General features: G+C 42.3%; 1 protein-coding gene across 2 annotated transcripts in view; it reads right to left on the bottom strand.

Moving 5' to 3' along the window:
• mctp2a (multiple C2 domains, transmembrane 2a) overlaps positions 1 to 23,942 on the bottom strand; it is a 41,279-nt gene that overhangs the window by 12,609 nt on the left and 4,728 nt on the right. The window contains exons 5-19 of one of the 2 annotated variants that reach the window (XM_058075921.2): positions 23,595 to 23,737; positions 23,446 to 23,522; positions 22,886 to 23,000; positions 22,765 to 22,788; positions 18,407 to 18,577; positions 17,622 to 17,752; positions 17,347 to 17,533; positions 17,058 to 17,151; positions 16,877 to 16,979; positions 16,706 to 16,808; positions 16,509 to 16,610; positions 16,360 to 16,434; positions 16,088 to 16,207; positions 4,140 to 4,259; positions 1,951 to 1,992 (exon numbers count right to left, since the gene is read on the bottom strand). In XM_058075921.2, the coding sequence (XP_057931904.2) occupies positions 1,951 to 1,992; positions 4,140 to 4,259; positions 16,088 to 16,207; positions 16,360 to 16,434; positions 16,509 to 16,610; positions 16,706 to 16,808; positions 16,877 to 16,979; positions 17,058 to 17,151; positions 17,347 to 17,533; positions 17,622 to 17,752; positions 18,407 to 18,577; positions 22,765 to 22,788; positions 22,886 to 23,000; positions 23,446 to 23,522; positions 23,595 to 23,737 (1,607 nt within the window). The remainder of the gene's footprint in view (positions 1 to 1,950; positions 1,993 to 4,139; positions 4,260 to 16,087; positions 16,208 to 16,359; positions 16,435 to 16,508; positions 16,611 to 16,705; positions 16,809 to 16,876; positions 16,980 to 17,057; positions 17,152 to 17,346; positions 17,534 to 17,621; positions 17,753 to 18,406; positions 18,578 to 22,764; positions 22,789 to 22,885; positions 23,001 to 23,445; positions 23,523 to 23,594; positions 23,738 to 23,942) is intronic. The other variant, XM_078789895.1, reaches the window with a different exon arrangement.

Here is a 23,942-nt window from a genome sequence, read left to right as displayed (position 1 = left end):
TTTAGTCAAATAGTCACCTAGCTAAAGCTGCAGAACCAAGCCTTCTGGCAAAGATGGCCAAAAGAATGAAATATACTGAGTATGGTGCAAAATTATGCAGCAGCAGAAGTTGTATTAATGGCAACAAGTATTTGATTTATTATTAGACACTGCGCTGCTCACGAAAGTGTGCTGGCCACACCCCATTGGCGTGGGGTAGTGTGCCTGGTCTACGCAATTAGAGCCCATTATCTAAAACTGTTGGTCTTACATAAAAATGCACACATTTTATTGCATTCAATGTTTAAAAAAATGTATATGGCTCTCACAGATACACATTTTAAAATATCTGGCCTTCATGGCTCTCTTAGCCAAAAAGGTTCCCGGCCCCTGCCCTATAGGCTGCAGGTCTATGATCAACTTTATAGTTGCATCATCAGACCTGCATGTTCTGGACACAGGTGAAGAGATGGGATGAGCTGGCAACTAATCGATGGTGGGGGGTGATGCTGGACAGACATGGGAGACCCAAATATGCAGTGAAGATGTGCTGGGAACGTCTGGCAAAGTCTCCTGTTGGTCGAGTCTTTAACTATCACCTTAGGCAGTGGTTCGCCTGCATCCCAAGGGAGGACAAGGATATCGGGTTCAAATAGGCCGAATTCCATGCCTCCATTGCTGAGGCAGCCGATCGAAACTGTGGCCTCAAAGTGCCAGTAGTGGAGGTAAGCCCTGAACCCATGCCACACCAGAGGTCAGGGCTGCCGCCAAGCTGAAGAAGGAGTCCTATTGAGCATGTTGAAGTTGAAGTTGTTGGGGACAGTACCTGTGTCGTGATACGTTGTGCAATAAATTACGTTGCGCCGAGCCGATGCAGGGAGGAAACAATGCTCGTTATCTAGTTCGCTGACAACAAAGATTATTTTGCTAGGTACTTTGATTTTAAACAAGAGTTGTTCACAATGTGAACTCTTCACATGGGAAAAAATTTTGTTCCTGTGGTGCATGGATCGTATGTTTGATACATCCAAAGTTAAATGTCCATTCATCCCTTTCATTTACCATTTATTTGAATTTTGCATTGTGCATGTAAATCTATAACTGCTGTTTTTCGGGTTAACATTTTGTCTGGAACGTGTTAACTGCATTTACATTGAAACACTGTCAAACAGTTTTTAGGCTGAGCCTTTGGAACAAATTCATTAATGAAAATCAATTACACTATCACATAAATTCATTCATTCATTCATTTTCTACCACTTTTTCCTCACGAGAGTCACGGGGGTGCTGGAGCCTATCCCAGCTGTCTTCGGGCGAGAGGCAGGGTACACCCTGGACTGGTCGCCATATAGACACACAACCATTCACACTCACATTCATTCCTATGGACAATTTGGAGTCCCCAATTAACCTAGCATGTTTTTGGAATGTGGGAGGAAACCGGAGTACCCGGAGAAAACCCACGCATGCATGAGGAGAACATGCAAACTCCACACAGAGATGGCCAAGGGTGGAATTGAACCCTGGTCTCCTAGCTGTGAGGTCTGCGTGCTAACCACTCGACCGTCGTGCCGCCCCCCCCTTTAACAAATAACAAATAAACAACAAAAACCGAGGTAATGTATTTACCCAGGTCCCATTCATATCATGAAGGGTGTGTCTGGAAGATTAAACAGTTTTTAAGTGTTTCTTTGCAAAACCAATGAATGGCCTTGCATGCACAATAAAGTGTTTTTAGTTGTTTTGGGGGCTTTGTGACATGAATATTGTTTTGAAAAAAAAATCCCTTTTTAACGATGTTGTTGTGTCAACAGACCTCGGGATAGTACGATAAGAATAATGTCCAAAAACTGAGAAAATAGTCTGGCTTTCAGGATAAACATTGAACAGACAAAAGAGATTTTAAAAGGCAGTACTTCCTACCAAAACACATTATCCCCTAAAACGTTAGACAGGGACAAGATAAAATACCTTCTCGTCGTCCTCTTCATCCTCACCTATGCTCATGTTCACCTAAGAGAAAATAAAAGGGTAGAGAAACATTCAACCGAATGGTGTATGTGGGCATTGGAGCATTTTTAACAAACACCTAGTAATGAAATTTTCTTTGAGTACATTCACCCCTATTGGGACATGGTTGTTTCCATAGAGACTGCATCACAGGGGTGACCTCGCACAAAAGGCGAGGTGAGAGAGGGCCTTCTTCACAAGAGCATGTCACACAAAAGCAATCTCATTTCTCCCCAACGCAAGCACACAGAAAAACATGAAGAAAACCACACACATACACACACACACACACACCACACATTTAATTTGGATGTTGTTGCCTATATCACTTTATATCAAGTCAGCCCTGACCCCACTGTGGCGCACACTGTGACATTGCCTGGGAACAGAGCTTTTGTCATTGCCAGCCAGAGGGTCACAAAAAGGGGGTGAGAGGGAGTCTCTGCACTGTGGAGGGTGAGCCCGGGCTTTAACATTGCCCAGGGATACAACTTCTGCCTGCAACCATACACAGACTCTTTGAAGAGGGGCATCACTTTGGGGAGAATGTGTGAGCCAGGCCAGGCTTGTGGCTGTACGGTGAGAAAGGGCGGGGGGTGGCAGTCGGAAGTGCGAACAGCATTAACCTTCATAGGCCCATGGAGGGCAAACATCAACTCCATAACAGTGGGCATTGTAGAGATAATGTTTTAGGCTACGTTGACACAACAACAAACTAGTGAAGAGCTTTTTTTGTACAGATGTCAAAATGATCACACAGACCAGACAAAATGTTTAAAAACATGGTGTCATGGCAAGACATTTTGTAAATGTCATTTTGTAAAGAAACGATGCGCACAAATTTTAAATATCCTTTGTTTACGCATACTTGGAAGTGATATGTAAATAAAGACTTCAGCAAGTAATGACTCCACTAGAGCACTGTAAATGTACATTTTGCTGGAGAAGCCTTTAGTGATGGTCATGAAAAATGACTTCCATGATGGACTGTGATGAAAATAAATCAAGGTTGCCCAAAGTCTGGCTTGGGTGCCATTTGTTGCCCGCAAGGCACTTTCTGTTTTGTCACCTGTAACACAAAGCTCAGATTTATGCCGTTTTTTTTTTCATTTATGCTCATATTCAGCTAATGACCATTTCTATGGACAGTTTTTAATCACACAAGGCCAATCCGTACCCAGTTCACACCTAAATCCCAGCACATTTGATTAGAGTGAGTGCACCGATTCGTGCCCAGCCATGGCCCACTTTAGGCAGGACAGGGCCAAGGACAAAGTCAGAGAAATGTAACATAACCAAGTCATACATGTAGAATAACAGGAATATGATTGCTCCTCACAGGTTACCCATGATAACAAACACAACCCAATCCACAATGTTTATGTGTGTGTCTATATGTATATATATATATATATACATACATAATATACATAATATATATATATATATATATATATATATATGAAATACAAAGACTCAAAATGATCCAAAAGTCCAAACCATAGGATGTGGAAATAAAGACCTGTTATGTAATTAATGCAGTCGCTCCTCTTGCAAGTAATTCACAATAGGTGGCACCTTCAACATTAGGAATAATCTGAATAACTCAAAATAAAACTGGAAATAATTTGCAGAGTTACAGAAATTGCAATAAAAGAGCAGAATTGAAGTGATGGGAGAAGTAAACTCGTCCATTCCAACAGGTGTTACTCAATGATTTATTCTGGTTTATGTTCAAAATGTACTTAAAAATGCCTGTTCTCTGTTCCAACAGAAACACAGATGAGTGATGACAATTTTTTATTTCTTTTAGTGCTTTTTCTCTGTTCATCAACTTACATAAGCCACCCTGCAAGCTTATTTTGAACTAGTTGCACTTCGTATGTTTTTGTGTGCCAACCACATGGAATTACTGACATCCCACACACATGATTGACACTTTCCCTACCCACACTATAATTTGAATAAATTGCCTCACACGTCTTTAGTCCTCTTTTTTTTTTTTTTTTTTTTTTTTTTTACATCGGACATTCGCATTGCCCTTATAAAGCTTAAATTACTACTTTATGGATATTAATGATAAGCTCACTATAGATTTGTGTATTATAAGTGGTATGAATTGGGCAAACTACAGAGTCAGTTTCACTCACCAGGTCCGGGTTTGACTTGCCGTTCCTTCCACTGAGCTGGAAGTAGTTCCAGCCAATAAGCAGGAGCAGGAAAAGGGGAAGCATGAAGAGCTCCCAGTGCCAAACTGTCACCACAAAGATCTGAGGAGACATGACATGACAGATTAAATGTGATACAGCTCATCACAGTCAAGTACCCTCAAATCCCAGCGGTCCTGTACCCAAAACAATCTATGAAATTGATTTAAGCACATTCTAAATCTCTTGAAAAGCACTACAGTCTGTAAAGCCTTTTGAGAGTTTGGCGAAAGATTATGTCTGAAATTTCAGGGACAACTTTTAATATCTTGAAAATCCTATTTATACACACACAGCAATAGCATTCCCTTCTTGCTGAACAGAAAGTATGACAGATAGGCGCGGTTTACTGTCTTTTTAACTAGCACATCAAATCCTCTTAGAATCAGAGGCGTTGAAGAGCTCTGACGAGGCACATATGGCAAACCGGAGGAGCATTTGCAACGTTTACCCCCTCCGTGGCGATGATACTGACCCCTGGTAGAAATAAGACAGATCATACTGAATGAGTAATCCCTTATAATTCTGTAAAGGAGTGGCGCTAAGCATGCTGCACAACACCGCTGCACTTCACAGCAGAGAACTAATTGGATGGCTGCTTTAAGCCCATTTAGTGACAATCTAATGAGGGTTGCCTCCAACCAAAATTCTCAGCAATGTGTGAAGATGATCACACCCAACGCTAGACAGGGACGAGATGGGAAAAAATATCCTACACATTAAGGTGAAGTCTATATCAGAGTGATGATGCTCCAACTTGTATACTGCAGATACAAATATATATTTGACTATTATTGCATTTTAACATGCATTTGCAATTGTGAACATTCATCCCTTTACTATACCGCTTATGCTCCAAAGGTCGCGAGGTATGCTGGAGCCTATCCCAGCTGTCTTCAGGCGAGAGGCGGGGTACACCCTGGACTGGTCGGCAGCCAATCATAGGGCATATATAGACAAACAACCATTCACACTCACATTCATACCTATGGACAATCTGGAGTCAGCAATTAACCTAGCATGCTTTTGGAATGTGGGAGGAAACCTGAGTCCCCGTAAAAAACACACGCGGAGAACATGCACGCGGAGAATCAAACCCAAGTCTTCCTGATCTCATGTGTGGCCTACATGGTAACTACTCGTTCACACTCATATTCATACCTATGGACAATTTGGAGTCACCAATTAACCTTTTGGAATGTGGGAGGAAACCGGAGTACCCGGAGGAAACCCATGCACGCACGGGGAGAACATGCAAACTCCACACAGAGATGGGGGGGGGGTATCTCCTAGCTGTGTGGCCTCTGCGCTAATCACTCGGCCAAATGTGAACATATTGAACACAACATAAATATAAATATTGCTTTTCCGCCAATACTTAATGAATTGAACTGAATTATGTAAGCTCACATACATGGAAAAAAATGGATTCCCATTGAAGCCAATCAGACTGTGAACTATGAATGATAATACAGTAATACGGAACCTGGCATTGCACGAGGCGTTATTAGAACCACACATTAAGTACTTCATGCACACCATAACCCTTGCTATCCAACCTACAGTACCTCGGTGTTCCCACTGTCAGCGTCAGTGTGGTGATGTGTGGTTGCTTTTTACATTAGAGCAGTGGCTTCAAACTGGGGGGGGATTCAAGTGTGACAAACATGCAAATACAGTCAACAAGGCAGACAGATTACTTCCCTGTTTGACATGGTTGCATGAATCACCAGCTTCACACAGCTCATTAAAAACAATGAAAGAATAAAGCCTCAAGGATCATTTACACACAACCACAGTTCAAATACTGCATAGTATAAATATAAGGAAAATAGCCTTTTGAAGATATTGGATTTTTGTAGTGTTCAAAGTAAAATGAAAACATTGTGGAACACATTACTGTCAACTGAGTGAGTAATATATTTATCGATATATTACTATATATATTTACAGTCTTCTTTCTCTTTTGGCTTTTACCTTCAGGGGTAAGCAATGCAAGCAATTCACACCGAGTTGGGAGCTCTTTTTAAACTTTATTGCCAACCTTAACACAAACAGTAGTACTCAATTTCTCTGTTGTTGTACACACCAACACACAAAACAACAATTTCCCATTATCAAGAGTAATCCACTGTCAAATAAATAAAAAAAAATAAATGTAAAAATATAGGGTACTACAACAGCTACTACATTTGTTTTTGTAGAAAAACCTTTTAGAAATAAGAATATATAAAATCAATACAAGAATAACTTTTTACATTTAATTAAGGGCAAATGGGAATAAGACAGTGTTATGATTACTAGTGAAACATTTGCAAAGATAAGTTTATTTCTAAGCCTCTATGTTAAACCCACGCAATCCTAGCACAGTGCATGCAAGGCTCAAAGAGCTGGAGGCTGCTCCAAGTACGAACAATATGTTTGCGTTAAACAGGATGTGAACCACTGCGCTTCAGGCCTCAATAGTGGGGCATGTAAACAGCAGATTGTTTGTGTCACACTATAACCACGCATGAGTGTGTGCACGTTTGCTCCTGGGGGGTCAGTCTACCTACTGCCACACCAATGAGTAATGCAGACAAATGCCCCGAGCTGTACCACTTACGGCACATACGGCATATACTGCACTTACGGCAACAAAGTAGCACAAGAGAAGGGTTAAAAAAAAAAGGTAAACAATGAATATGCATGATGTACAGAGGTAGCTGCAGCACATCCTCGTCTACGTTATGAATAACCTACGTCATTGTGTTGTCACCTCAGCTCCCATGAGGCGCTTCGAGAGCGATGCTCCCCTCACCCCTGAGGAATTCAGCTGGCTGGTGGACAGGTAGCTTGTCATATTGCACGTATTCTCAGAAAAAAAAGGAAAAGAAGAGGGAGGAAATGTGCAGAGAAACTGACACAAGCCCAGCAGGAATGTTGAACTTTCTTGCCCTCCCTACGAAAGCTGCTACATTAACCACTAAAAGTCTAATTGCCTGGTCTCCGTCTTCCTGCGCAAGTCAACAGAGGGAGCCAATTCATTTCCGCCCGAGGGAGTCGGCACAGCGAATCTGTCACAGGTATTCATAATCGCCCACTAATGCAAATTTCTGCTCGCCGTATTCTGGCTCAGTGGACAAGATAAAAGCCTACAGAAATACAATGCCTGGTGTCTAAAAGTGAATGCCTAAATGAGGGTAGAAACCAAAACTGTCAGAAATATCTTCTCAATTCCTCCCTCACGGTATGTCAGCCCATGTGTTCAGCATTTACACTTTTTTTTCACATCTAAAGACGACGCACAAAGTGAAACATCTGGAAAAAAAAACTCTTGGATTCTTTCACTAGGTTATACCAAAGTAATGAGCGGAGGCATAACAGTACTTCCCCCTTTCTCGTCACATCCTCTTCTTGCTAGAGAGGAGATTGGACTAATTCCCCAACTAAATTACTTACGTTTTATTAGCAACCAGCTGAGTGATTGCTGGACATATTGGACAAAGTGCACCTTAATCCGCATTTTTAATTGCCATCAAACATGATTTGGGGTTGCCTGCGCTTTTTTTACTCTTTTTCCTTCCATCAACAAATTACATCAGGTAGTAAGTAAACCTCGACCTTTCTAAACATGACAGATATTTCAAAAAAATGTATTTCAGTAAAATAATGCATAATGCAATTCACAAAAAACGCTCGGAGAAAAATGATGTACCTACGCACACAGCAGAACTGGATAACAAATGGCTTGTAATTGAACAAGTGTTAGTCTATATGTTAGGGGGAGGAGTGACTGTAATGCTGGAAAACCTCCCTTGACAAACACCATTTAGCTGAAAAATAGCAGTATGATTACACACAGGGTGCCGAGGGAAGCGAGAAACAATACATAAATAAAACTATTAGCACACATTGGTGTGTATATGATGGAGATGTACTCTGCTTAGCCACCTGTAAGCACTTGCAGAAGAGGCCAAGCCTGGGCAGATCTGCCAGCAGGGTTAAGAACAGCCTGACAGATTTGTTTTATAGTGCCATTAATATGATTCCACTAAATGCACCATGGAGCCACCTCCCCTTTTTCGGCCGGGGCAGCATCCGGCACCTAATAATAAACCACTCAGCGATTAAAAGTGTGAATAAAACAACTTAAAGCTGAGCAAGCACGGCAGCTCCTGCCCCCCCCCCACACTCTCCCAGGAGGGTGGATAAGAGATCGTAGCTGCAACAAAGGGACAAAGACATCCTCCGTAAGAGATTGTGACATCCTCTAAATTGATTAACAAGAGAAAGAGGAGGGAGGGAAGCTACCAGTTTAGCCACCCAAACTAGTGACTGGCAGGCGTAGAACCAGACTTGGCAAAGGCTTCCTTTTACACGGCTGACTAGAAGCAGTCACAGTAAAGGCAATAACATGCATATTGATATCAAGCGGATGAGACAAATGATAGCAACGTCAAAATACACTTAAAATATCTGCATTATGCACATGCGTAATCAAATATTTCAGTGGCACCCTGGCCAGGGCAGTGTAAAAAAAAAGAATGCTGCCTATGTGTAGGTACTTTGGATATACATCAAAACCACATTTCCTTTTGCATCGATTTTGAAAAAAATGTTTGCAGGAAAACTTGCGTCAAACAACCTTGAAATACACACACTAAAAATATTGTGCACAGTTTTTAGGTTTTGTTTTAGGTTAAAATTTGTCTTTCCAGGAGAGCCGTCCTTTTCTCGCTTCGCTGTCTGCATGTGGACAGAACCAACAAGCAATAAAATCAACCCACCAATATTCCACCATCTGGGACAATCTGAAAGCCAGAACAAGAGTGGGACATCATCGGTGTGAAAAGGAATAGCGGGAAGCTGGAACAAGGGTTTGCAGTTTAAAGGAAAGGAGGAAAACTGCCCTTTTTGGGGAATTTTGACATAATCTACAATCCGTATGTGAAACAAGAACACGCGTCTTTCTCTTTTCTGTGTGTTGTAAAGATATAAAAACAGATAAAAAAGAGGCAGCTTAATGCAATGGGAGACACACACATTACACCTATAAAGTCCGCTATTGAAAGACTGCCAAAAACCTGCCACAAGGTTTTAAGGTTTTATTTTGCCATACTTTGGCTAATATGAGCATTACCAAAACATTCTTCCTAGTCGCATTGATTTCACATAGTGTACAAATACTGCATACTATAACAAAATTACTGACACAAGAGTACACACTCTGGTAAAAAGTGTAAAGCGTACAAAACTGGATTTAAAAAAATGACAATGGAAAAAGTATCAAAACAAATTAAACTGAATTTGGGGGAAAAAATGAAAGGTATTTCATAGAGCCCTATAAATGGTTATTCTGCAAGGGCTCAGATGAGCGGATTTTGCTTCATTTCTGTGTTAAAGATGTAAGGGATGCTTGTAGTGTAGTTTTTCTTCAATTGAAATTTTGTGAACTCCAAGATTGGCGGGCAACAATTGAAAATAAATGATAAATAAATAAATGAGAACATCAACAATCAGTTTCTTTACAGATTTTTTGAATGTGTAAGAAGCTGTGACATCTTGGCTGTGATTTCATTTCTTCTTGTGCAATTCCACGCTGCTTGGAAAGCTAAACAAAGCGAGAAGAGCGTCGAGTGGCATTACGAGGGTCAGTCAGGGGCGGCGTGGCCGGGTGCCAGATTACGTGACTATATAGTGAAAGACTAACAAGGGTGTGTGAGGAAGTGGTGTAGATACAACTATATGTGTATGTGGATTGCATGGTGTTTGACAGAGTCAATAATACTTAATTAAATCACAAATCAAGTGAAATGCAAAAAGAAACAAATTAATAATGAATAAAATCAGCATGAACAGTAGCAGCTCTCAAAACAGATTCAATGGTGGAGGACTGGTGCCGGGGAAAGGAGAGCAGCGGGCTCTCGAGCAGCTGTAAACGCAGAGCAATGAGACATGTAATGTGTGTTGAGCTCGGGCCAACGCGGGGACAGGCTTTCGGAGGGGGGGTTGTCGGAGGCAGAGGAAGCGCAGATAAGATTTCTCTTCGGGGCAGGGTAGAGTGTGTGGGCAGCCATGCCGCTCTGAGCAAATTATTTCTGAATAAATATTTCACATACACCCAAGCTCAATTCGTATCGACTGAGGAGGAGGAGAAGGGAGAAAAACATATACAGTCGTAGAGAGACTAGTATATGAGACGAAGAAGAGGGCAGCTGCACTTGATGAGGAACAATTTAGAAATGAAAATTAATGAATGGGCTAATTTTGTATCAAATGGAAGGTTACTTTTCCTGCTAAATATGTTTCTTGTTGCATATCATGTTTAAATAAATGTCAACACAATCAATCCATGCCACATACCAAAAAAAGACAACAAACCAATTTGTCTGCAGAGAAGATAAGAAAATGCTCATAAGGACGTCTGCACGTCTCTTTATTGACACAATGAAGACAAGCAGACTTGCAAGGCAAAGCATTAGCATGTGCTCCCAAGGGCCAGATCTGGTAGTTGCCCCACCACCACCCCCCTGCCTGTCTGACACATGCCAGGGCCACAGAAGCATCAGTGTGCGCGCATGCAGCAGCGAGAGGGCCAGTCAGCAGGGGGCCCCTGTGGTGCCTGTCAGTGGTGGCTACACTGACCCTGCACTCCAGCACTGGCCACTAGTGTTTAATCCGTGTCGGGGACGTTAACACTGAGCGACCTCGCGGGTGACAGATCTGCCATGTGAGCCTTTTCCCCTGAAGGGGGAGAGGGAATGCTGGTGGTGGTAGTGGGTAGGGAGGGAGTGGCATGGACTAGCTGTCAGCTCGACTCACACGCACGTTAACACACCAGGGCATAGAGCGACCACAGCTAACACCTCCCATCCCTGAGCAGCCGCACACTGGGGGCAGTGGGGGGCGAGTCAGCGTTTCATCTGCCTGGGGAGAGACGTCCACTGTGACCAGTAAGGTGGCGAGTAAGTCATTAAAATACGACACATGAAGGGGGGGTTAAACATGGAGCATTCCTCGGTGATGGGGGGTACTTGTATAAAATTAAAACAACAAGAGGCTCTACTTTCTCTAGTGGGAGTGATAAAATCACTGTATTTCCTCAAATAGCGTCCCATGGTCCAATAGACTCTGCACCTCAAACAGACACTCCTTTTGTCATTTTTACGGGTGGTGCTGGTAGACGGCTGCAATTAACTTACTAAATGTTGCAGCAGACGTCTTTACCTCAACACACAATGCCTGCAGAGAGGAGGTGGCATCTGTAAAACTGACGTTCATGGTGCAAGTGCAACATAGAACACAATAACACCCTAATTTTTCCAGTTATTTTTGCAATTCAAGTTGTTCAAGTCCAATGAATAGTTTGAAATTGTGCAAAGGTAAGTGGTGAACTTCCAGAGGTTGAAAAAAGTGGGGAAAAAATCTTTCCCTACTCCTCCTCTGGAGTATTTTTTGGGGGGGAGGCATTCCAAAATTTTTACTGCAGAAATTAAAAATGATGTTACCTTTAAGCATAACTGAAGCTAACTTAGCAGGTTTGAAAAATGTTTTCTTCTTCATTTTTCTCAAGCTGCTGCACCTCTCCTGATGTTGTGCCACACTTGAGATCACAGTGATAGTAAAAATAAATTAAAATCAATTTAAAATTGCAATTAAGATTTGAGTCCTAACATGTGAATACTGAGATGGCACGAGCCCGAAAGGCGAGGAAAAACTCCGCCAATAAGGGGATGTGTTTCAAGGTTACATGCTGCATTCATCCAACCTCAAGAGCCAACACCTGACACCGTCGTGGAGGGTGGCGCCATCATAATGCTACCTTAAATCAGGAGTCGCTCACAGCCTGTCGTTAAATAATTAATAATTGCAGGCCCATGAATGCATACACTTCACCGTCACGGCCATCGTTTGTTCCCACTAGACATGTTCCCACCACGCAGGCTGTGAGAACTCCCACAGCCAGGGAGAAGAGAGAGTAGAGCGTAACCCCCACGGGAGTGAAGAGAGGGGCTCCTTTGAGGCCTCCAACTTTTTCAAAGAGAGAGAAAACAGACGCAAAGCAGAAACAAGGAGACGATTAACAGGCGTGCACGGTTCCCCTTCACAATGCAGCCGCACACAAACGGGCCCGACCTCAAGACTCACAAAAGCCTCTAGTTTTCAGGGACAGTGTTGACAAGAACAATTATGACAACTCTGATTACGTCTTTGATCTGGGCTGGGCTGGTGTGCTGGTTAATGGCTGCGGCTGCCAAGGTTCTGCACAGGTGGTCACCCGAGACCCCGGGAGCCCGAGCTGACCCTGCCCTTGCCTCATCGTGATTATATGGGCCCCTAGTTGCAGCTGCCAAGTGTGTTTACAGCTGCATCGCATCAAACATTCATCAAATGCCATCTTTACAGTGTGTGATGTGAGGCAATCAGCATTTCACAGGGTGTCAAAGTGACGTCTAAAACGGTCACTATGGCTGGCAGGGTCAAAGAGAAAACTCACAGAAGGTACACAGGTTTCTTTCCTGGCACATGAGGTACCTCACATGTTTAAATATTAATTCCACTTAAATACTTTAGGCGGTCTAATGACAGCTTAGCTCAAAAATCAGCTTTCATGTGTAAATGATCCCTTTTTCTCGTTTTAACTCTCACGCATTTCATCTCAATCAAAATTGTTCTCAACTTTAACTTCTGAAGCAGATTAATTTGCTTGGCTAATACATGCTAATTTAAGATTTCGTTTTTTTCATCATTTTGAAGAAGTAACTTGTGTGTTGTGGTGGTGATGTTTGGAATAGAACATCTTCCAGTGCAACTTGTTCTTAAGAAAGAGTCCTATTGGGGGGGGGAAAGTGTCATATTCCTATTTCTAGTGGTGCTATAGCTCCATCTACAGGCCGAAAACTCACATGCATGCAAAGAACTCTGTGTGACCCCTCTACAGTCGCTGCTGATGCATAGCACATTCATCTCACTCAGTCTTAGTGGGAAAAGCACATCTAAAGGATGTTATTTTATGAAGATTTTAGCTGTCATACTTCCTCACTCGGAAGAGGAGAACATGCTGTTGTTTGACTCTTGAAAAGCGCAAATTCGAGGCTCATTACTGCAGCATAAACAAACCGAGGGAGGAGGGGGGAAATAAAATTTTCTTCTTTGTATTTCTGTCCACTTATGAAAATGTTTAGGACCTTGCAGACTTTTTTTATGCATGAGAACTTTTTTTTTTTTTACCCCTGCAACATTACCTCATTAGCAAGCAGTGGGAAACTGAAAATTACTTTATTACAAACTTGAGACTACTTGAAAACAATATGAAAAACTCCACTAGCACATAGTATTATATCCAAGGAAACTCCTAAGATACAAGTTATTTGACAAAGTGACCAAATGGAATTTTCTCCTTTTCAAATTCCCATATTTGGATACCGGGAGTGATCACTCATGCAATAATTTGAATACCTTACACACCACACAGCAACGAGCACTTCATAATGCATACATGAATCTGCATAAACAGGATAAAAATGGAGGCTGCATGCTGTGCAGAGGTCAGAAAATTGCCCTGTGGGACTGAGTGATATAATGGCTAAGTATTCCTGGTAAAGCACTACGCGTTGAGCATCCCGCAGTCCCAGCAGAGGCTTCAGCAGTGGTAATGCATTACAGGATGTATGTGGTGTAAAAAAGGACTATAGCGCTGGTCTGTCGGCTTGATAAATAATGTATTGTAATGTATATTAAAGCGAGACCACAACCGCAGTGTTTCCTACCGGCGTACCCTGAGAAGCCGCCACGGAAAGGAACAGACACTAGTGGTATAATTATGCACATCGCAGAGGCAAGGAGAGGCCATCTGTCAATGTCTGAATCAGTTACCTTATTACCACTGCCTAAAGATATAAAGATAGGAGTGGGAGCTGCTTTCATTAAAACACACGGCCGTGTACTACTCTAGACAGATTCCAACACTAACTTAATTGCGAATGATGACTTGGAGGGCGGGTCACTGTGTGGAGGCCGGCCTCCGACTAGGCGGGGGCACCCAGAGAGGATAGTGTCATGGCACACTAAGGCCTAATCATTATCCTGAAAGCTTTGAGGGTTTTTCCCACAATATATTTTATGCATGTTTGGTAAAATAAAGTCGGACACTGATATTGATAAGACTGATAAGACTTTCTGCAATATTTCCGGGTGTTTGTGGAAATTATTGTCCATTCATTACAAGTGAAAATTTGTAAGGTCAGACGTCATTGATGGACCTGAGAGAAGACAATCTCAAGATGTTTTCTGGGATTAAGGCAAAGACGAAGTTCCAAATCTTTTCCACCAAGGGCTGCACACCATTCATTCATTCAATTTCTACCGCTTTTTCCTCACGAGGGTCGCGGGGGTGCTGGAGCCTATCCCAGCTGTCTTTGGGCGAGAGGCGGGGTACACCCTGGACTGGTCGCCAGCCAATCACAGGGCACATATAGACAAACAACCATTCACACTCACATTCATACCTATGGACAATTTGGAGTGGCCAATTAACCTAGCATGTTTTTGGAATGTGGGAGGAAACCGGAGTACCTGGAGAAAACCCACGCATGCACGGGGAGAACATGCAAACTCCACACAGAGATGGCCAAGGGTGGAATTGAACCCTGGTCTTCTAGCTGTGAGGTCTGCACACTAACCACTAGACCGCCGGGCTGCACACCAAAAATCATATATTTTAAAAACAGGAACAAGGAAATACAGCTGGAATAGGTGCAGATTCTGGAAGATCTACAAGATTTTCTATGCGGGTTATTGTGTGTAGCTGCTCTGTAGGAGTCCACAACTCAATACAAAGGGTCAAAAAATGAGCACAATAGGTATCCTTGAATTAAGAGTCTACGTATGTCCAGCTTGTATGAGTATTGCTAACTGTAGGTGGGGTAAAAGGTGGCGATTACAGTGTGCCAACACGTGCACAATTTAATTATACATGAGAGCATGAACGCCTCATGCTGCTGACCTGCCAGCCGATCCACATCCCTGCCTGCCTGTCTTTTGTTGCCTTCTTATATCGCAAACACATCTTCCTCCTTCAGTGTGCAAACTTTCTTTCCCAGACACAATGCCTCAATGCCTCCCACTCGATCCTTCTTATACAAACTCCCCGCATTGTTCTCTGCCTTCCTGTCTGTGCGTCCGCCCGCCTTCCGGTGCGTCTTGCTGCTCTAAAGGCTATGCATGATGGCCATAGCCGAGGGGGATTCGCTCCTCAGGATCAGTGTGAAGGGCTTATAGAATACACCAGGTACGCATGTCATCCAGAGACAGAGCAGACAGAAGAAAGGTGGTGAAAGGAGAGTTCTTCACAAATGCCCCATCTGTGACCGCCTCATCACCCTGACACCGCACTGGCAAGTGTACTCTTAATCATGACATTACGTGTGCTGCACCAAGGGGGATTCACAGGGGTGATTCAAGATTATTTTAGCTTAGCACCTCAGATCGCATAGCCTCATTAAAAACCGCTAAACACAGACATTTAAACATAAGTTCAAATCTCAGAGGCAGGCTGTCACTCCTCCAACGCAGCCAAGCTGAGATGGTGATCCTCCTTACACCATCCCTGGGGTTAGCAGGCTTTGCTCAGAAGTCAGACGCACAAATGCACAAACCTCGCCCCCTTCAAATTCACTCTAAAGTCATCAGAGCTGAAGGAAAGCCAAGCGGGGTGTGATTGAAGGATAAAGCACATCCATAGTCATACACGTGGGACCAAAACAGAAGGCGACCATTGTTTTTCATACGCCAAAAAAAAGGTGGGCAATGAGAGAACATGGCGAAACCACAGATTTTCTACAGCAAAGTGAAAAAATGCTACACCATGAGGTTCAAAGACAGTTCATTAACATGAGGCAATGACTTACCAAAAAGGCTATTAGACTCCGTAGGGTGTTCTCCCACTGAAAACAGCTTTTAATGTACTGTAATGTACATAGAACTGCTGTGCTGATTTTTCGAACTCTATATATGTTCTGGGCAAGAACCTAAAGGGGAACATTGGAAAAGAATGGTTTGTGTCATTAGATAGATGACGTGATGATGACTACTGATTAATACGGCAATTGAAATTTTGTGAAATTAAGCAATTTGAGTCTTGTTAGGAGTTTTACATAAAAACAGACAGTTACTGTGATACCTTTTTTGAGAACTTCACATTTTCCTCTGTAAATTTTTCCTCCTTTGGTTGAAAGGTTTGAATACCAGCCCGGACCTTGTAGAAGACAAAAAAACTATCATTTGCATGAAGTTATGTAAAACAACTTTCCAAATGTTTTTTGCTCTTACTTTGTTATATATAACCTCCAGCACCAGTGTGACAGTTCCTTTAGCTGCTCCACTCAAGTCCTCTTTCTTGAGGAATAGACAAATCTGCTGCTCGTTCTGAACCTTGTCAGACAATAATGAATACAATATAATACTATAAATACTTTATGTGGTTACATTTGGTATGACAAAACAAGTTAATTGTAATTGGAATTTACAGTCAGTAATGGAATGGCCACTTTGCCCAAAAAGTTTGGTGCTTTGTCTCCATTTTCATCCAGGATAGTCAGCTCAATCACATCATGAATGTCCTTAACTGGGCTGCAAAATGAGAGAAGCGCAAATGTTGATATATAAACCACACTAAAAGTCTTACAATATGTCCTTACAATGTGAGTGCTTTGTTCCACTCCGGATTGACAGTCTTGTAGACAGTATTGGTTTGAAGTTTACTGTTTCCAAGCTCAATGACACAAAATGGGTTGCTTTTTCCTGCAAATGACAAATTGTGTGTTCATTGCAAAGAAAAATGTGATTCTGAGAGTGAAGTGATGCACAGGCTCTAGTTACCATTGAGGTCTGAAGCAGGAAGCTCATTTGCTCTTAAAACTTTGACCTGAAGGAAACCAATTTCCCTTACATATTTATAGGAGTTCTTTAAGCTCTGAGGAGAAAATGGATTATGATTAATATCTGGAAATGTAAAACAAAAACAAGCAAGTGTTGCCTCAAGATTTGATCAATCCATGCAATCAATTCTCACATATGGACATAATTCCTAATGATCAATTACTATTTCCATCCCCACACTGAATTATACGACATTTGCTCTGACATTGGTGAAAATATTAATACTCACAAATTTCTCCACCACGCCGTCTCTCTCATCAACCTTCTCTAAAGGAGCCATTTCAATGTCAGAAACGGAGACCCCCCAGCACGGTCGCAGGGTGACCAAAAACACCAGCCTGCCCTTTCCCGGATCCAGCACATGAGTGTAGAGCTGCCGCTCATTAAAGGTAAGTCTGGATATGTCAACCTCAAACCTGCAACACAAAAGGGGAAATGGTTCCAATACCAACTCAAAGGGCTGCAGAGGGGCTGCATTCACATTACCCACCAGGAAATACTCACATTCCCCATGATTCCTCACCCTTCCTGCCTCTCTTCGAATACACCTCCACTTGCAGAGGTTCCTGGTTATCCGCAAACTGATTGAAGTCAAACTGCTCTCTCCACTGGGGATTGGCCTGAATGCAAAGGTTCTGAATACAATAAAAACACAGATTCACCTCATGGAAACACACACGCTAATGTGCATTTGACACATTATCAAACCGAACAGCACCTGAATGACATGTGAATTAAGCCATCATGCAGGACAACCGCAGAGACGCAAGAGAGGAAAAACCAAAGGTGCTTCTGCGCTTGTTTTTGTGTGTGCTTATACACTTCAGTAGCCACACTGGGATTGTAAACACTGACAGCTCCCAATTATAATCAGCTTTGTTCAGCAAACAAACAAACAAACAAGCTCAAAGGGGTGTACAAAGAAATGACACGACAACACGAGACAAGCGCAACACAGAATCCTCGGTTGAGAAGGGGAGGCAAACAAGTCCAGGTAGATGAACAGGGCCACGCTGGGTATGCAAATGAAGGCAATGAAGCCCAGCAGCCGAGACACCGGGAGAAAAGTGAGTGGCAGCCTCGCCTGGTCTAATGAGCTGCCTGTACCATGGCCCAGTGAGCCAAGGTGGAGGTGTGGCACTGACAGGAACCCGCTGAGGAGGAGAAGCTCCGGAAGAAAGACATGAAGTATAAAGAGCGTGTCATGAAGACACAAAAAGAGAGCGTGAGAAATAAGGAGCGAAAAGGCAGGAAAAAGGACTATGAGACTATGAGAAAGAAAGTCTAACCTTGCTTTTGTACTTCTGATCACCAAGACGAAAGCGGACATAGATGTCACCGTGGCCATACTGGGGGAGATCTTGTCCTTCCACCAGGGTGATGGCGAGAACCCCCGTCCACATACGGCTTTTCAGATGACTCCTCTGCATCTCGGCTGGGCTCTGGTACTGTGTGGCCTTCTGTTGAAGCATAGTCATTCCCCAAGCGTGAGAACAGTAATGTACTACAGTAGAACCTCAAAATAACTTTGAAACTACGAATCAGTTAATTGCCCATTAAGAACCGCGGTGAATAGAAATTACTTGCAATACAGGTAAAACTAAGCTAAAAAAAAGAAAAATGTGAACATGACCAAGACACTGTGAATATAACATTCAATGGTATGAAAATGTTTGGACACCCCTGATAATTTTCAAGATTTTAGAAATTCCTGGTTGTTGGAATCAGACATTTCAGTTAAATATATCATACAGCAGACGAACACAGTGATAGACGACAAGTGAAATTAAGTTTATGGGATTTACAGAAAGTGTGCAATAATTATTTAAAAAAAGGTAGGCAAGTCCCTAAATTTGGGCACCATTGTTGTTTTACTGATTTGAATACCTTCTAATTATTGAAACCCAAAATTTGTTTTTCGTAAGCTCACTGCCCTTGGCCTACATATGACCTGAGAGCAACGATTGTTCAACATCATGGTTTAGGGGCAGGATAAAAGAACGAGGTCAGAAATTTCAGCTGTTAGGTTCCACTCTGAGGAGCATAGTGAGGAAATCAAAAACCACGGGCAAGGCGAAGGATGGTCCGAACACTCAAAAACTCAACCCGCAGCATGATCTTGATGCAGATGGCATGACTGTGCATCATTCAACGATTCAGCTATTCTGGGATAGTCATGCGGAAGAAGCCTTTTCTGCACACATGCCACAAACTGAGTGACTTGAGGTATGCTAAAGCACATTTGGACAAGCCAGCTTCATTTTGGAATAAGGTGCTGTGGACTGATGAAACTAAAATAGAGTTATTTGGACATAACACGGGGCGGTATGCATGGTGGATGAAGAACACAGCATTCCAAGATAAACACTTGCTACCCACGGTAACATTTGGTGGTTCCATCATGGAGTGGGGCTGTGTGGCCAGTGCAGCTACTGGAGATCTTGTTCAAGTTGAAAGTCGCATGGATTCCAGTCAGTATCAGTAGATTCTTGCCAACAGTGTTCAAAAATCAGTGACAAAGTTGAAGTTGCGCTGGGGCTGGAGCCTATCCAACAAGTCAATGACTCTAAACAATGCTCAAATTATACTAAGGCACACATGCAGAGGAATAAGTACAACGTTCCGGAATGGCCAGCTCAGTCCCAGGACCGGATGTTGAAAATCTGTGATGTAAAGCGGGCTGCTCGGAAACCATCAAAACTGACTTAAACTCATTGGAAGTGAAAGAACGTTATTTTTTTCTGCAAAAGGAGGATCTACTAAATATCGATGATTTTCTGTTGGGGTGCATCTGCCTAATCCAATAAACTTTATTTCACTTCTCATCTATCACTATGTTCGTCTGATATATGATATATTTAACTGAAATGGCTGATCTCAACAACCACTGATTGCTTGAAAATTATCTTTTTCATACCACTGTATCACCAAAGTGGAAAGCGGTCTCTTACCTTGACAATATCAACCATACTGAAAGGACATTACACTGGAGTTACTGTAAGACTGTATGTGTATGGGTTTTAAGTTTTAAGATTAAGAGGTTACCTTTTTTATACTGGTATGACAGGTAAGAATATTAAAATGTCACCTATACAGTTAATGGAGGTTTTATGATGGCAAAAATTTGACTTTGGTTTTTATTTCCATTTTTATGGGATGAAATGGAGATCGATTATCACCCTATAACAGACTGTGATCACCCCAATGCTCACTCCCCTCTGTGTGTACATGCTCCTGTCTCAACCTGACACCTCCTCATGTTCATAAAGCGTCTTTAAGTAAGACGAGGGTTTACACTATAAAACACATTTCTGTTGGAGGACATTAACACATCTTTTTCTGACAGGCAAGCCACACCACAGAGGTTGGCAGAGGGAGAGAGAGACAGAGAGAGAGAGAGAGAGGAAGAGCGGGACGACAGCAAGCAGCCAGATGTCCCAGGCTGTGACAGTCCCACTCATCACTGGATTCCAGGCTGAGTGTTGGGAGTCAGGACACTTGGCACACTGCACTGGAGACAGCAGGCAGCAGTGAGTAATGATGCAAACTGCACAGCTCTCTCATCAGCATATTATGCAAAATGCAGTATGTATAGCCAGCATTACAGTGTGTTGTATGCTGGTATCTCCTATATACAGTACTCTCTATATGTTTGTGGAACCAGCATTTCCACTTTTGTTCAGGTAGTCACATGACCTTTCATTTCTGTCTTTGGAAAGGGACGATTTTCAATATGGATAAATGAAGAAACGTGTGATTATATGTGATTTGCATGGCAGTTATGAATTATAAAATATTACTTTAAACATACATACAGTTAAGAAAGATTTTCTAACATGCTCAACTGACATCACAGACTGGATCGTGTTCCGCTGTAAAGCATCCACTTTAACAAAATGTCCACTTTGGGTTTTTTACAAATGAAAAGGACCATATTGTCTCGTGCATTATTTTGGAGAACATGACAGAAAGAGAGGACAAGCCCAGCAAATGGACTTCTCCTGCCCTGTGCCACAGAGGGAGTGAGACAGAGCGGGCTTGATATGGTCCCTGTTAGAGTTCCCATGAGGCCGTGCGGAGATAGTCCAGAGCTGTAAAAACAAACAGTTGAGAGAGGTTGTGTCGGGCTGACAGTAATTAAAGAGCAGGGCTATCATCTGCTCTAACCTCTTTGATTGCCCAGATCCTTGGGCTGCCCCAGCTGACGCGACTTCAAACCGCCACGCGACTCCCTTGGCATTGCAGCCCCTCCCCTCACCACTACAAAGGTCACAACCCACATTGCCACCCAATCCGGAGGGGATCAAAGCCCATCTCTGGGACTTGAATTAACATGGCATAGCACAGGCCCAGCCCTATAAATACCCCCCTCCCCAAAACCCCCCAAAGAAGAAGAACAGAGGGAATGGAGGATATTAAACAGGCCTCAGCCAAGTCATCCCTGGTGTTTATCTTGGACACGTTTCTATCTCAGCGGCCAATAAAACAATTCCACTTAACTGTAAGTGGCCCCCGAAGAGAATCTATTCCTGTTCCTAAAAAGGGCCGCGCGATGGCTTCCATATGGTGGGACAGCATAGGGACAACCACAACGAGCTCAGACCAGGGTCCATTTGGCTGCTGCCTCGACACTGTCCGTCCACAGCTGTGATATTACCTCCTAACATCTGGGTTATTGCCCACTTTGCCTGGGAATTATCAGCTGTGCCGATCTTAGGCATCTTGCTCTGGCAGCATGCCTCCGACAGTACAACCTCCCTTCCCATTTTGAAACACCATCACGCAGTGGAGCTTTTACTCAGCCACTTGTCATCTCATGTCTCTGTGGTGGCAACACACAGGGAGAAAAACGATGTTTGGAAAGAGGGGGAACCGAGCTGTAAAAGCACAGATTCAGCACTTCCAGGATAGGTGTTAAATGTAATACGATATTGTCAAAAATGAAATGGGGACGAGGTGGTGGTGGGCATTGTTACATTGTCAAATTAGCACCACGACTTAGGCAGCAGAGTCCCATCACACATTTTTGTCTCCCTTTGAGTATCTTTAACCATCTGTAGTGCATGAAAATGGCTTCATTCTTTTGTCATCTCATTTCAAATTGAGATTGTCTGCTGGACCATCAAGAGACTGAACAGTGGCAGATGTAGAGACTACATAGGTGTGAATATAAACCCACTCAACTGCAGTGCCAGTCCCAAACAGCCGCCCAACTATTTCACTCTGAATCTAATTACAGCAGCAATATACTGAAACCCACTTGAGAATCGAAGGAACTTTGTTTACAACAAAACCAATTACTGCCCTGTAATACAGAGTTCTTTTTATTACTACACGTTTGGTCAACATAGTATTATGATTTTAGTTGTGATAAAAATCTTATATTGTATTTTTCTCTCTCTCTGCATTTCTCAGGGAAAATGATACTGCTGAAAATAGTATGCATTGCTAATAAGGATTCGCCAAAGCAATAGAATCCAAGGTTATACACAAGTGTGGAGGTCCACCTTGTTCTTTGTTGTATTATAGCACAGTGAGCTACTGCCCCCTAGCGTTCTTCTCTTAAACATATACAGTGCACTTCATACAGTTTAGTCAACACAGCATTTAATATATTTCAGTAATGCAAGTATAAGAAAATATTTACCTTATTCTTCTTTACTGGCCATCTCTATTAGATAAAAGAAAGACAATCACAGGGTTCAGTAAAATGGCCAGGAAGAGGTTTCTGGATCACCATATTCTTGTCATATCAAATAAATACTTACTGAATTTCGTTTGATGGTAGCATCCCGAAACATTAGACATACATCGACATTAATTACTCCCATGTTTTCCTCTTTGCTTTTAGGATCACTGAGACGCAACTCCATTTCATAGTTCCTGAAATAAAGAGATGACATTTGTTGACCTCTTGCACACTATCAATGGTTTGCAGCCTTTGATATACCCTGGACCCCAAGAATAGGGTTATTATGTTCTCAAACAATCTGAAAAAGTACAGCAATATCTCATTTACAGATATAACAAGCACTGGGGGACAGTCAATTGTTGCTATCCAGTGAAAACCCACTTTATTATTGAGCATTTTCCCATGAGATTATGAAGAGTATAGCTAAACAACCATTAAAAAGCAGTTTTATACATGTCACCTTTCTAATGAGTGGGCAAGCCATTGTTATGTTTCAGGTGCTAAAGTTGTCTAATAAGTAGATTTTTTTTTCTTGCTTCTGACAAAATGAAAATGTGACAAAATTGGAAACTCAAAATGTACTAAAAAAGAAAAACAAAGAAGGAAATAGATGAAGAAAAAAAGGATGCTACTTACTTGTAAAGTTCAAGATCTTTCAGTGCAATAGTGCTTGAACCCATGAATTCATCTGAGGTTCGATTTTTATCGTAGACCTGTAAGAAAAAAAATATATATTTTGAAGATGTTCTCGTTTGTGAAATAAATGCAAAAGAGTTTTGGCATACCCGAACTTCCACAACATGCTCTCTGTCCCTCAGAGGATAGGAGAAGAACTCGTTCCACCTGGGATTCAAGTTCTTATACACCACTTTGCTCTTGTAGAACTGCTTTCCTTCCAGTTTGAACTTCACATAAGGATCACTTGTACCTTCAAAATAAAATAACAAGCCACATATTAGTATAATGCACATAACGGGCGAAAGGTTGTTCATTTTTATTGGCTTGTAAAATACTGTCAGTAAGGTTTGTCGCAGTAAATGACCAATTGCTGTCTTCTATCTTATCAGATTCTTTATGTGTTGGTCTTATGGCAATACATGATATGTGTTTGGACCAGAGCTATATTTCTAATT

This window comes from Doryrhamphus excisus, linkage group LG1 (assembly GCF_037039965.1).
Source record: "Doryrhamphus excisus strain RoL-2023G ecotype Guam linkage group LG1, RoL_Dexc_Guam_v1.1, whole genome shotgun sequence".
Lineage (NCBI taxonomy): Eukaryota > Metazoa > Chordata > Actinopteri > Syngnathiformes > Syngnathidae > Doryrhamphus > Doryrhamphus excisus.
Note: the sequence above shows the minus strand (reverse complement) of the source record. Positions and strands in the feature narration are given on the sequence as shown.